Here is a 13928-nt window from a genome sequence, read left to right as displayed (position 1 = left end):
TTGCAGGAAGTCTATGGTATGATGCCCAGGGTAAGTGTTGATAGTCTGGTGATTATAACGGGTTTGGGCTGTACAAGTAGAAGTTCAGCCATAATTGTGGTCCATTTCCATTAAGGAACTCAATAGTGACTTTGAATGGACATAAAAAGATTATCTTCTCTCTGATCCCTTTATTTCCTGAGTGTCCTACCCCACATCACAAATCACTGCAGAGCAGGATAACCCAAAATGACAGAAATACTTCCTTGTAAAAATTGATTTATTCTGTTAAGGATTGAATATGGCAAACTTTCAAAGATTTTTAGTATATTCTGATAGTTTTAGATTTTGCTTCCTATTTAAAGCTGTTTCTTCACATTTTCAAACAGGATGAAACTGACTCTAAGACAGCCTCTCCTTGGAAGGTAGGTGTTGTTACTTAGTAGCACACAACAGGAAAGCAAAACAAAAACTACAGCCTATCGTGTGTTTTAGACCGTGCACCTTCTCGTATGCCCTTTTTAACCTTTTTTTATCCCTCTCCCTCCCCCCCACCCCCTTTTTTTAAAAGATTATTGTATATTTATTTTAATGCTGTACTAGTTTCAGCAGGTGTTTGAATTGGTATCAATTTAGGGTTAGTGATTTTTATTTCACATTGCTCGTTTATTTCAACGAGCATCTTACGAAAATTTGTTGAGCATTCAGTAGGAATTCACCTTTGTATATTTACATGCAGATTCTCTCAGTATATGAACATGTCATATAGGTTTTAAAAATAAAAGCCATCTGAGCGAAGTCAAGTAACAATGTCAGCTCTCTGTTTGCAGATAAGAATATGAGAATAGCTGAGAGAGGTTTCCAGCAGAATTACTTTAGTCATAGAAATTGCTGACAGTCCATTTATTACCTCTCCACTGCAAAACTCTGTTTTGTTTGGAGCTTGTACTGTAAGACCTATTCCAGTTTTTATACCAATGTTTTCAGGTATTACATGGTCACTGGAAGTGAAATAGTCCCTGTTCACTTGGAATTAATTCTTTTTTTTTTTATGTAGCCAGCAGAAAGAAATATTTTTATTCCTGAAAGTCAAATCCATTTATGTCAATATTCCCTTAGTAAGGAATATGTTGTGTGTGTACAGCAGTATCTTTGTCTTCCATTATTCATCTCTAGCTCATTTTCCACACTTGTTAGAAGAAGCCTTTCTCCATTCATTAGTGGCTTACAATGGAATAGCTGTCACCTGCTGATGCACGAAAGTATCTTGAAAATTTTTGACATTATCCAACATTGTGCTTCTGTCTGTAATATTTCATTCCCATCCACCCTCTTAGACTTAAAGCTGCTTGTACATCTTTTAACTGTGTAAATGTGAGAGAATCAGATAAGTACACGATGCATTGTAGAAAATGCAGCTGTGTCAACAGGAATTGGTGACTTCTTTAAATACTTTTTTTGCACCGATGGTACGCATGTACAGTGAATCCCAAGAGTCTCATAGTAACTTAGCAAACTATAAGTTCTTCTCTGTGTGCATATCTGCAAAGGGATGAATTTTGCAAGTAATCCATCGTTGTCAGAAAAGTAGATTGCATATTGGAGGGAATTGGTCATTATTTTTCTAATTAACCACCCCTTCTCATGATGCTCTAGAAATATCTGAATTAATTGCTAAGCTGATTTTGCCAAAAGCTCAGCGAAGTTGAGAGAATTCACTTATTGAATGTTGCCTTTAGAATTTCTCTTTTCTGTCCTTACTAAGACTATTATTGTTTGTTACAATTTACAGTAACATTATAGTACACACTTGTAAATTTCTAACTATTCTTACTTGGATCTAGAATGCCTGAGGTCTTGAAATTAATTACTCTTAGTTGCTTTTGTAATTTACTTGCATTAATTTTCCTATTGGTCACCTTTCTCTTTCATCTTAAACAGCAGTGTATTCAAATCACTGTTCTAAAGAAGTGTATAAAAATTAAAGAATTCAACAGTTTTCATTGAAACCTTTAAAATCTAGGGAGTTTCTCTCTTCTTGCGTTGTGTAGAGTTGCATGTTACAAAGTCTGAATTTTTGACTTAGGCCCAATCGTTAATGGATTTTTAAGAAGTTTTCTTTCAGTCTGATTTTTGGTTCTGCTTGGTTAGAGCTGACTTTAATGCAAGATTTTTTTATTTCTGCCTTTTCATACAGTCGGCACGTATGATGGTACACACAGTGGCAACCTTTAACTCAATCAAGGTAATAATACAACTTTTTCCAAGCCAATTTAAAAGCTGAGAACATTTTTGACCCTCTCTTTCTATAGTCTTTGTCTTTATATATATTATATTTATATTATAAATTATTATATTTATATTACTCTTTATAAACGCCTTTGAATCAACTTATTGAGAGAAGTGTTGACATATACAGCATTTGCTTCTCAGGTTAAATCAATTTCTTACTATATATGTAAAATCATTTTGTTTGAAATCTCAGGAGAAAGCCTCAAAATGATTTTATTTAACTAGGCTACTTGAATTTATGCGTTCTTCTGGAATTAAGCAGAATATAGTAACCTTGACATGTACTTAGAGGCCAGTCTTGACTTCTCATTTATTTTATCGACTGCTTGATGAAGTTTAAATAGTGCAAAAGAAAGAAGTGTAGCTATTTTAGGAAATCTTCCAGCATTGCTATCAGTATTCTCAGTAGACCGCTGAAATAAAACCGATAAGAATGGAGATGAGGAAAGGGTTGTTGGCATGTTTGCCAATGTCGGCGAAGTGGAGAAGGCGCAGGTAAGCACAGTGAACAAAATGTTCCTGGATACTAAAGTTTCCTGTTTGATATCCTGAAGGGTCAGTCAGTTCAGCAGGAGAGTTTCTTGTTTAAACAGAAACGGTGTCAAACTGTGGTCTGTGATATCAGTGAGGTTTTTTTGTTTGTTTTTGTTCTGCAGGAGCTGAATGAACGCTGGAGATCTCTGCAGCAGTTGGCAGAGGAACGAAGCCAGCTGTTGGGCAGTGCCCACGAAGTCCAGAGATTCCACAGGTGAGGTGTTTGTAGCATATTTGGTCTTAATTCAGTAAAATACTTTTATAGGAGTTCTAGAACACAGTGGGACCTATTCTAAACAAATTATACTTCAACCCCTGGCTTGTTCAGTGGAAGTTAGACCACCAGGAAGGTGGTCTAAAGAGTAAGAATTCCTTATATTCTCCCTAGAAAAAGAAAGATTCTTTTATTTTTTTATTTTTTTTTTAACACAAAAGCATGGAATTGCTGTGGGTTTTTTTTTTTTTTTTTTTTAAACACAAAAGCATGGAATTGCTGTGGCTTTGGGAGTTCTGGACTACTGTCCTATTTTGCCAAAGGTCACTTCCATCTCATTGGGAAATAACTTTAAAGGAGTTCTGGACTACTGTCCTATTTTGCCAAAAGTTGCTTGTATCATCTTGGGAAATAACTTAACCATCAGCTATGTGAGCTTTTCTGGGAATTGGTCACCTGTTGAGTAATGGAGATCTTAGTATGACCTCTGTTGTAATTCTGGTTTTACCTTCCCTGTACTCAAATCAGAGATGCTGATGAAACAAAAGAATGGATAGAGGAGAAGAATCAAGCATTAAATACAGACAACTATGGACATGACTTGGCCAGTGTGCAGGCTCTGCAGCGCAAACACGAAGGCTTTGAGAGAGACTTGGCAGCTCTTGGAGACAAGGTGAGATTGCAAGGACAAAACCAACAGCTTTCGTTTTATCTGTCAGAAATGGTGGAGCTACAGAAAAGATTCTTTCTGCCTTCATTGTGTTTATTTCCCTTTCTCTAATTCTAGGTGAATTCTCTTGGTGAAACTGCCCAGCGCCTGATCCAGTCACATCCAGAATCTGCTGAAGATCTCCAGGAGAAATGTACTGAGTTGAACCAGGCTTGGAATAGTCTGGGAAAACGCGCTGACCAGCGCAAAGAGAAGCTTGGAGATTCTCACGACCTGCAGCGTTTCCTCAGTGACTTCAGGTACAGATGCTATCCCTCTCCTCCCCAGTTCCTCTGTCTGGTATATTATTGTTCCACAGGGATATTTCTGGAGAAGGTTCAAAAAAGGGACTGTTTTTCCTGTTCTGACTTATTTTAATGGAGAGAGAGAAAAATTCTCTATCAATGTGTGTTTGCAGGGACCTTATGTCTTGGATCAATGGAATCCGGGGCCTGGTCTCCTCAGATGAACTTGCAAAGGATGTGACCGGAGCCGAAGCTTTATTGGAAAGGCATCAGGTATGTGAAAGAGAAGTGTGTATCGTAAACATCAACAAATGCTTCTTTTTCTGACACTTTCCAGTTACAGTTCCAAAAATAGATCAGTTCCAGCTCTGCTGTCTATTTATTTAATAATGAGTCTCTGTACCTTGCAGGAACACCGCACGGAAATAGATGCAAGAGCTGGCACCTTCCAGGCATTTGAACAGTTTGGGCAACAACTTCTGGCTCACGGACACTATGCCAGCCCAGAGATCAAGGAGAAACTGGATATTCTAGATCAAGAACGAACAGACCTGGAGAAGGCCTGGGTCCAGCGCAGAATGATGCTAGACCAGTGCCTAGAACTACAGGTAACGTGCTGCATTTCTTCAGAAAACTCAAAAATAATTCCTCCTTTCATAAGACAGTTTATTCTTTCATAGTGACGAGCGGTGCTCTTCCTAGGACTGTCTTTCTCATGCTTTGGAGTTTTTTCTCCCTAGCTGTTTCATCGGGACTGTGAACAAGCTGAAAACTGGATGGCTGCCCGAGAGGCTTTCCTGAATACAGAAGATAAAGGAGATTCCTTAGACAGCGTGGAGGCTCTCATCAAGAAACATGAAGATTTTGATAAGGCAATCAACGTCCAGGTGAGGAGTGTAGCTGAAGTGAGGGGAAAATAGTTTAGTCTTTCTTAGGCAGGTTATTAGCAAAAAAAGCTTATTGTAAAAGAAAGCTGCCTGCTTCTACTGAGAGATCTTACTGCTGTAGCTTAAAGTCCAAAAGATACTTTTTCCTAAATGCCACAAGTGAAAGATGTTCTGAAGTTGAGATCTCCAGTCCTGTAGAAGATAGACTTTCTTCATAGACTCACATTTACAATAATGTATATTTAAAGAAGAAAAAAAAACCCCTTGTTCCATTCCAGACCCTACTCGTCATTTGACTTTAAGGAATCCCAATTCTAATTCATGGCTTCTGTTTTTAATAGGAAGAGAAAATTGCTGTCTTACAGTCCTTTGCTGACCAGCTGATCTCTGCTGATCACTACGCGAAAGGAGTCATTGCGAACAGGCGCAATGAGGTTCTGGACAGGTCAGTATTGCCCCATTTTGGGGATGCAGATCCTGACTGAGAGAGAATCCTCTTTGTCAACATTTTGTGGCTGTTAAACGTGATGCCATGTGCAGTCCTGGTTTTTCATTCAGTGTATGTATTTAATTACACACAGATGGCTTCGTCTGAAAGCGCAAATGATTGAGAAGAGGTCGAAGCTGGGAGAGTCTCAGACGCTCCAGCAGTTCAGTCGTGATGTGGATGAAATAGAAGCTTGGATCAGTGAAAAGCTCCAGACTGCAAGTGATGAGTCGTATAAGGATCCTACAAATATCCAGGTGAATATGATTCTCAGCTCAAAAAAACAAAATATGAAGTTTAACTTTGCAAAGTGTACACTGGTTTGAAAAAATGTAGTCGGAAATTTTTGTTCAATGATAACAGAGTTATACACCACGTTGGATATGGGCTCCCTTTAACAAGGAGAAAATGGAAGTTACATTATGCATGAAAGGAGACCCAAAATAGAACTCACTTGGTAATTATTGATGCAGATAATTAATAAGATATGTGGTATCTGCAGCAGCAATTTGCCTGAAGAAACCCCTGAGTAGCTATTCTGTCTTTCTCCCAGCATCTAGATAATGAAATGAGGAAATGGAGTTCTTGGGTCTCATCTCTGTCTTATGTTCTAAAATGTGACATCTCATTTATTTTTCAGTATTAAGGAATAAATAATTAAAGTTACCACTTATGTTTTAATACTGGTTTATGAGGTAGTATGAATGCACTGAACTACTTCTCTCAATCTGTTTTATAGCTTTCCAAACTGCTGGTAAGTAGTTTGGACTAGCCCTGGTATGTGAATTTGTTTTCCTTCTCTAGCTTATGTGTGAGCACAAGGCCTGGTTGCACTCTGTTGCTCCATCCATCAGTTCATGCAATCTCTTTATTTTCTATTAATTCTTGACCTACATCCAGGTACAGCTGTTGATCTTCATGTTATGGGTGTGGCTTTTTTGTTAATGCCTATTCAGCATCATTTATTTATGTCTTCGTTTTGCAGGTGTTCTGCATGATCTGTTTAATTTGTGGTGCATTAGTGATGTAGTTCAGGGATTTTCAGGAGTTAACCCATGGAAAAGTGGGTTTCTCTCCTGTTTCAGAAATGTGGCTATCGGGCCTGTTTGGATCTGGAGTGCTGATGATTTAACACACTTAAAATGCCAGTTGTAGAATCAAATGCTGAAGATGGAGGATCCAATAAAACAATAGAACTAGATGGTTTAGTTCTTGCAGCAGTAGCACAGAATGAATAACTCCAGAAAAAAAATTATACACCAGATGGAAAGCTGATGAGACTTATAAAAATCCAAGAAGTGGAGTAAAATGAGGATATATGGAAGAAGACGACAAAACAAAGAAAGGGGAAGCTGACTAGAGTAGGAAAGGAAAGAGTCATTGTTTGTCACTTTAAGCTGTGGTACATGAAATTTTTATATTAAACCATTTATATTGCCTGGGATTTGTTGGGGATTAACAGTTCCCAAAATGAAGCAGTTCATGCAGAATTTCTCATGCCAGCGCTATAGTATTTTCCATCTTTTATTTTTAATCTAACATTTCCTTTTGTTCCATTCTCTCAGGGCATTGTATCCCCATGTCCATTGTTACTAGCATTTCCAGTTAATACTTGTAAATTCTGTCTTGTCATTTTTGTGCTATTGTTATCTTCCTGGTGGGTGGATGGATCATGTATATATGAGAGAGAACTGCATATTTCCTCCCACACCAAGGCTCCTATTGTTCTCATGGTGCTCTCAACTCAGCAGAGAAAAAAATTTAACAAATAATACAGTTGCTTTTTTATAGAGGTTTTTAGTTGTTAATTCATTATTTGAATATATAACGTGGCCATGTATGACTTCGACTAAGATCAAAACTATACATAAAGCAGATAGGCTGCAGCAGTGATTTGATTTAATTTAATTGCCTATAGATTAGGAAGGCGAATAGAAATCTGTGAAATTATTACAGGAGTAGAAAGGATGATCTCCTGTTCTTCTGCTTAGGGTATGTAACACTGCTGCTATTCAAGGGTGATGGCATTGAAAATGAGAAAGCTTTACTCGAGTAACAGCTAAGCCTAATGCAAGGAATGCTGCAGGGACATCTCTGAAATGCAGGAGGTGTTGCCTGAGTTACACATATCAGCTCAGTGGCAGTTCTGCTACACTAAAGCTTGGTGGTTACCCAGATTAGTGAGAGTTAATATTTGAGTGAGCAATAAGTATTCTTACTAAGAGAGAGAACTTCTTCACATCAGGCTATATACAGACCCCTTTATGTATGTCGACAACTCTTGTGTTGCCCTCTCAGCCCATGAGAACAATTTAGGAGCCTTCTGTCCAGTCTCTGACAGTTTTGCTTTTGTCTTGTTCAGAGCAAGCACCAGAAGCACCAGGCCTTTGAAGCTGAGCTCCACGCCAACGCCGATCGCATCCGCGGGGTCATCGACATGGGGAACTCGCTGATCGAAAGAGGAGCCTGTGCCGGCAGCGAGGATGCTGTGAAGGTACCACAGGATTTAGCAGATTTGCTTAGGTTTTGCTTTGAGAAGTGTTTGGATAATTGGGAGAGGGCAGTATCCCTCAAAACCAAATCTTGTTTTATAGAAGCTCTTCTATTTTAACTATGCAGTAGTAATCGGGGTAATCGTTCTGCTTCATTCTCAAGGGTGAGAATATTTCCAATCCTATGATCAAAATGTAAAAGTTGAACTGATTTATGGCCAGGCAGCACGGGGCAGCGACTGGGTAACTTGTGTATTTGGAATTGGCAGCCAAACTTGTACCTTCTTCGGGTTTTGCATTTATCAGAATTTATGTTTTTAGTTTGTTGCATTTATCTTTTTCATTTTCTAACAGGCACGCCTGGCTGCACTGGCTGACCAGTGGCAGTTCCTGGTACAGAAATCAGCAGAGAAGAGTCAGAAACTGAAGGAAGCTAATAAGCAACAGAATTTTAATACTGGAATTAAGGACTTTGATTTCTGGCTTTCAGAGGTAACTGAGATTGGGAGTATTTAATTGTAAGACTTGTTTTTCTAAGTGTTTTATTTCTTTTGCTGATGTTAGATCTTTGAGCGAGACTTAAATTTATTTTGAAAAAAATCTTTATTGGAATTAAAATTCTTGTGGATGTTTTACTGTTTATAAACAATATGGTGAGAAGAAACATATTTGCATATAATCTGTTAGGAACTGATCAGGTGATGAAGCAAAGGTTTATCCATGTTGTAGAAAATTCAGGAGAGAATTAATTTGCACAGTTTTAAAGACACTGTCATTGTTGTGAGATTACAACTCGGTCTCCATCCCCTTTTTCCTTCCCCACCCCTAGGTGGAGGCTTTGTTGGCATCTGAAGACTATGGGAAGGACTTGGCATCAGTTAACAACCTTCTGAAGAAACACCAGTTACTGGAAGCTGATATATCTGCTCATGAGGTATTGCTTTCTCTTTTAGTTTGGGAAGATAAATCAGAGTAATCAGCAAATTCTACAGATACCACTTCAATACATGCTGCAGTCACAGACCTGCTGAAACACGATGCCTTAATAAAAAACTGCGCTGACTCTGTACAGAGTCAGATTGTGATTTTTATACTGACATAACGAACGCAGAAATGAGATCCAAGCAATTCACACACTTTTTCACCCAACCTTTCCAGGACCGTCTGAAGGACCTGAACAGTCAGGCTGACAGTCTGATGACCAGCAGCGCTTTCGATACGTCCCAAGTAAAGGACAAACGTGAGACCATTAACGGGCGCTTCCAGAGGATTAAGAGCATGGCAGCTGCTCGCCGGGCAAAGCTCAACGAGTCCCACCGTTTGCATCAGTTCTTCCGCGATATGGATGATGAGGAGTCCTGGATCAAGTGTGTATTTTTGGAAGTTCAAGGCTCTGGCAGGGGGAGGGGTGCTCACTGCCAGCTTATTAACAACATCCATAGTCTGTAGTATGGTTTTATAACTTGCCTTTTCCACCAGTCTGTGTCTCTACAATAAATCTCTTTTGCCCCCCACTGAAGGAAAACTGTACTCAAACTGGCTTCAGCACTAGTTTGGGTGTAGCTTCTTATCTACAGGGTTTTCTTTTGGTCAAACCCCAAGAAGGAAAGCTCTCTACTGGAAGAATTATGTTGGGAGGAGGGAGAGAAGTGAGCCTGATAGAAGTTGTTCAAATTGAGAGTGCTTTTTTTGTCATGCTTGTAAAATAAAAAACAGAATTGGACAGAAGCAGGTAAACCTTACAAAAGATATCTATCTTCTTAGAAAGAAAACTATACAGAGAAGCTCTGTTCTTCAGAGAGAAATGCTAGGCCCTCTGTGGCTTGCTTGCTTTTCCCCACACGTTAACTCCTGACCATGCTGCCCGAAGCAGCTGCTGTTGGCTGATAACTCACGTACACAACTTTTTACATCCAAGATTTTTGTGCTCTGGTTTTTTTTTTTTTTAGTCAAACCCCAAGAAGGGAAGCTCTCTACTGGAAGAATTATCTTGGGAGGAGGGAGAGAAGTGAGCCTGATAGTTGTTCAAATTTAGAGTGCTTTTTTTGTCATGCTTGTAAAATAAAAAACAGAATTGGACAGAAGCAGGTAAACCTTACAAAAGGTATCTATCTTCTTAGAAAGAAAACAATACAGAGAAGCTCCATTCTTCAGAGAGAAATGCTAGGCCCTCTGTGGCTTGCTTGCTTTTCCCCACACGTTAACTCCTGACCATGCTGCCCGAAGCAGCTGCTGTTGGCTGATAACTCATGTACACAACTTCTTACATCCAAGATTTTTGTGCTCTGTGGAGCATTTCCTTATCTGCAGGTTTTTTTTCTTTTGTCAGGTTTGGCCTATAGAAGTAACTTCAAATGTTTTATTCTCTCTTGAACATAGAGAGAAGAAACTGTTGGTTAGCTCAGAGGACTATGGCAGAGACCTCACCGGTGTGCAGAACCTCAGGAAGAAACACAAGCGCTTAGAAGCAGAATTAGCTGCCCATGAACCTGCTATCCAGGTAAACCTCTCTTCTTGATGGATTTCTACGTAATATCTTGCTTGTTTGTAGCACATATGAAAGCCAGTAATTTTTTTTTTTTTTTTTTTTTTTGAGGTGTGCTGTGTTTAGGCGTTTCTTGCACCAGTTGGAAACCGTAGACTTGAAATTAACTGTCCTTAATCCACTACCAGGGTGGTGTTCTGAGTAGAAACTGGTGGGAGAAAGTGATTTGTTTTAGTCCTTCAGCAGCTGCAGGCTTTGTGGCCTAGAGCTGGAGATACCCCTGGAGGAGTGAAGTGTGAATGATTGTGCCTTTAGGGTTCAGTCTCCAAACATTCTTAGATTTTCTGCTGCTGTAATTTGTTTTTACATTTTATATCTTAAAGCCATAGGGCAACACTGGGGCTAATTTTACCTTTCTTTCCCTTACAGGGGTCAGCGTCTGGAGGAGTCTCTGGAGTACCAGCAGTTCGTAGCAAACGTTGAGGAAGAAGAAGCCTGGATCAATGAGAAGATGACATTAGTAGCCAGTGAGGATTATGGAGACACCCTCGCTGCCATCCAGGTGTGGAGAAAGCTGTCAACTCTTTGTTCTTGTTGCATCATTGTTGGTTAGAGCTTCACAAACCTTTTCTTTAACTGTCTTTCCAATTTAGAGGTTATTGTTGGTCCCTTTTGAAGGCCTATATTGTAAAAAATGTGATTAATTTTATAAAAGCATCCCAAGTATGAGAAATTATTTTAAAAAGCGACTGTGTCTCGTATTTGCAGGGCTTGCTGAAAAAGCATGAAGCGTTTGAGACTGATTTTACTGTCCACAAAGACAGAGTGAACGATGTTTGTACTAACGGAGAGGATCTCATTAAAAAGGTGAGCATAAACTGGTGAAGAAAAACAAACCTTCAAAGGCTGCCCAGGACATTTTCACGTCAGTTACTCTTCTTTGAGGACTGATTTGTCATCCCTTTGAACAGAGCTCTTACTCATGTTCTGCAGCTGATTAAGCTGCTGGTATTAACTACTTTCAAAGCTGGTTTTTGTACGTTGAGAAGAAAAATCTTTCAGTAGAAGTCCTTGCATCTGTCAGGATGCCTTGAAAGACCTTATCATCATATGTGTGCTTTTTTTTTTCCTCCTGTAACGTAGAACAATCACCATGAGGAGAACATTACTGCAAAGATGAAGGGCCTCAGAGGCAAGGTGTCAGATCTGGAGAAAGCAGCAGCTCAGAGGAAAGCCAAATTGGATGAGAACTCTGCCTTCCTCCAGTTCAACTGGAAAGCAGACGTAGTGGAGTCGTGGATAGGTATGTCCTGTACTGGGGCACTGTACCCTGGCACAAACAAACTGAAATTCTCCTTCGTTTCCAAAGATCTCAAATAGCTTCTCACTCGTTGTAACAAGCAGACCTAAACCCGAAGTGATCAGCAATGCTGTCCCTGATTTATGCTTCTGGGGTAACCCTATTTGGAATAGAGGGGACATTTGAGATAAATTGACGTTTTTACTGAATTTGGTTCATTTTCCAGGTGAGAAGGAAAACAGTCTGAAGACAGATGATTATGGACGTGACCTCTCTTCTGTACAAACGCTGCTCACCAAACAGGTTAGTGCTAACGCTGCTGCCACCCCATAAGTGGTGGAAAGAACAGGTGAACTCTTCTGGAATACACAAGAATCCAGAATTTGTGTGTGAAATACATGCAGGATATTGGAATGGTTAAATAAAAATACAATCTAAAATGTTTTGTTCTTCTTTTAATGCTTCAGGAAACTTTTGACGCTGGACTCCAGGCTTTCCAGCAGGAGGGAATTGCAAACATCACTGCGCTGAAAGACCAGCTCCTGGCAGCCAAACACATCCAGTCAAAGGCCATTGAGGCTCGGCACGCGTCCCTGATGAAACGCTGGAATCAGCTGCTTGCTAATTCTGCTGCCAGGAAAAAGAAACTCCTGGAGGCTCAGGAGCATTTCAGAAAGGTAAGTGGCCAAACCACGGGGCTACAAAAATCTAATTGTGCTCTTGGAAAAAAAAAAAAAACATACAATGCTTGTAACTGCTGCAGCTTTTTCAGTTGTGGGTAATGATTATGGGGATCCTGGAGACTTGTCATAAGAATTCAAGAAGTTTACAAGAAATAAATATTAAATGCAAACCATCACTGATGAATGTTAATTCCACATCCACTTATATGGAATATTTCCATTACTGCATAACTGACCAGCTGGATTGTTTTCTCTTGTCAAGGTTGAGGATCTGTTCCTGACTTTTGCTAAGAAGGCATCTGCCTTCAACAGTTGGTTTGAGAATGCTGAGGAGGACCTGACAGATCCCGTGCGCTGTAACTCGCTGGAAGAAATCAAAGCGCTGCGAGAAGCTCACGACGCTTTCCGTTCCTCACTCAGCTCTGCCCAGGCTGACTTCAACCAGCTGGCAGAGCTCGATCGCCAGATCAAGAGCTTCCGTGTGGCCTCCAACCCATACACGTGGTTTACTATGGAGGCTCTTGAAGAAACCTGGAGGAATCTGCAGAAAATTATCAAGGCAAGTCAGAGAGAGAGAGACCCTGTCTCTGTAGTTTATGAACTTTGGAGTCTTTCCTGGAAGTTGTCATCCCAGATAATCAGTACAAGAGTTTGTCGCTACACTACAGATGGAAATATCTCAAAATTAGGGAGCAAAGGAAAAAAAATAATCCATTAGCTTGTTTTCATGGTCTTCCATTTGCGATCTTTCAAAAGACAAAGCACTTGTCCCTCGCTTCCAAACTATGAAATATTTAATGTCCACGTAAAGGACAACAGTGAAGTAACTGCTCGTTCAATTCCAATTCTCAAAACTTCAGTAGGAGTGATCTGTGTTGTCACCTCAGCTGATTTTGTCTAGGTCCCCAGGAGACTCTTTGAGCCCTCAGTCTTGTTTGGAGCGTCAGACCTGTGCTGCTCTGAACAGCTGGACAGCTTGTAGTTTGAGGGTTTTACTACAGGATGAGGACAATCAGATTATGATTTGAAAATCATATTTTTTTAAAAAAATAATTTGAAATTATTTTTGTTTGTTTCTCAGGAACGTGAATTGGAGCTGCAGAAGGAACAGCGAAGGCAGGAAGAAAATGACAAACTGCGGCAGGAGTTTGCTCAGCATGCCAATGCTTTCCACCAGTGGATCCAGGAGACCAGGTACAGTGTGTCTTCCCAGGAGCTGCCCTTGGAGAATTTTTTAGCCAATATTTGTATCCACCCTCCATCTCTTTGGTCTCTCTGAGTTGTAAATGTCTCCTGCTGGAAAACAGTTACTCAGGACTTGTTCAGTTCCTGCAGCTGGGATTTGAGGGAGGCCCCATTAGCCACAGGGAGGAGGAGAGCCCCAAAACACCAGACTTCAAAAATGTTTCTGCTTCTGAATGAATTTTCCTGCAGTAATTCCAGTTATCCAGGACTTCAGTCTTCTCTAGTTGCTCCTGAACTAGTCTGCAGTTCAGCTGGGGGTGGGGAACAAGTAGCTCGAAGCAAAGTGTGTGAAATGCCGGTGGCGGTTCCATTAATGCTCCTTTTGTATAGAGCAGTAAATTAGAAATCTCACTAGAATTTCAACAGAGAAAGGAGC

General features: G+C 40.0%; 1 protein-coding gene across 1 annotated transcript in view; it reads left to right on the top strand.

Moving 5' to 3' along the window:
* LOC106889924 (spectrin alpha chain, non-erythrocytic 1) overlaps nt 1-13813 on the top strand; it is a 44714-nt gene extending 30901 nt beyond the window's left edge. Inside the window, exons 28-51 of the mRNA XM_014945479.1 lie at nt 7-30; nt 369-404; nt 2177-2224; nt 2928-3019; nt 3548-3692; nt 3807-3988; nt 4147-4246; nt 4384-4581; nt 4714-4860; nt 5202-5305; nt 5442-5604; nt 6087-6101; nt 7710-7841; nt 8194-8331; nt 8669-8773; nt 8998-9206; nt 10219-10342; nt 10746-10886; nt 11093-11191; nt 11468-11627; nt 11851-11927; nt 12092-12301; nt 12570-12866; nt 13389-13813. Of these exons, the coding sequence (XP_014800965.1) occupies nt 7-30; nt 369-404; nt 2177-2224; nt 2928-3019; nt 3548-3692; nt 3807-3988; nt 4147-4246; nt 4384-4581; nt 4714-4860; nt 5202-5305; nt 5442-5604; nt 6087-6101; nt 7710-7841; nt 8194-8331; nt 8669-8773; nt 8998-9206; nt 10219-10342; nt 10746-10886; nt 11093-11191; nt 11468-11627; nt 11851-11927; nt 12092-12301; nt 12570-12866; nt 13389-13586 (3144 nt within the window). The 3' untranslated portion in view covers nt 13587-13813. The remainder of the gene's footprint in view (nt 1-6; nt 31-368; nt 405-2176; nt 2225-2927; nt 3020-3547; nt 3693-3806; nt 3989-4146; nt 4247-4383; nt 4582-4713; nt 4861-5201; nt 5306-5441; nt 5605-6086; nt 6102-7709; nt 7842-8193; nt 8332-8668; nt 8774-8997; nt 9207-10218; nt 10343-10745; nt 10887-11092; nt 11192-11467; nt 11628-11850; nt 11928-12091; nt 12302-12569; nt 12867-13388) is intronic.
* The last annotated feature ends 115 nt before the right edge of the window (nt 13814-13928 follow it).

This window comes from Calidris pugnax, unplaced genomic scaffold, assembly GCF_001431845.1.
Source record: "Calidris pugnax isolate Ruff unplaced genomic scaffold, ASM143184v1 scaffold22, whole genome shotgun sequence".
In the NCBI taxonomy this organism is placed as follows: Eukaryota; Metazoa; Chordata; class Aves; order Charadriiformes; family Scolopacidae; genus Calidris; species Calidris pugnax.
This window is presented reverse-complemented; position numbering and strand designations above follow the sequence as displayed.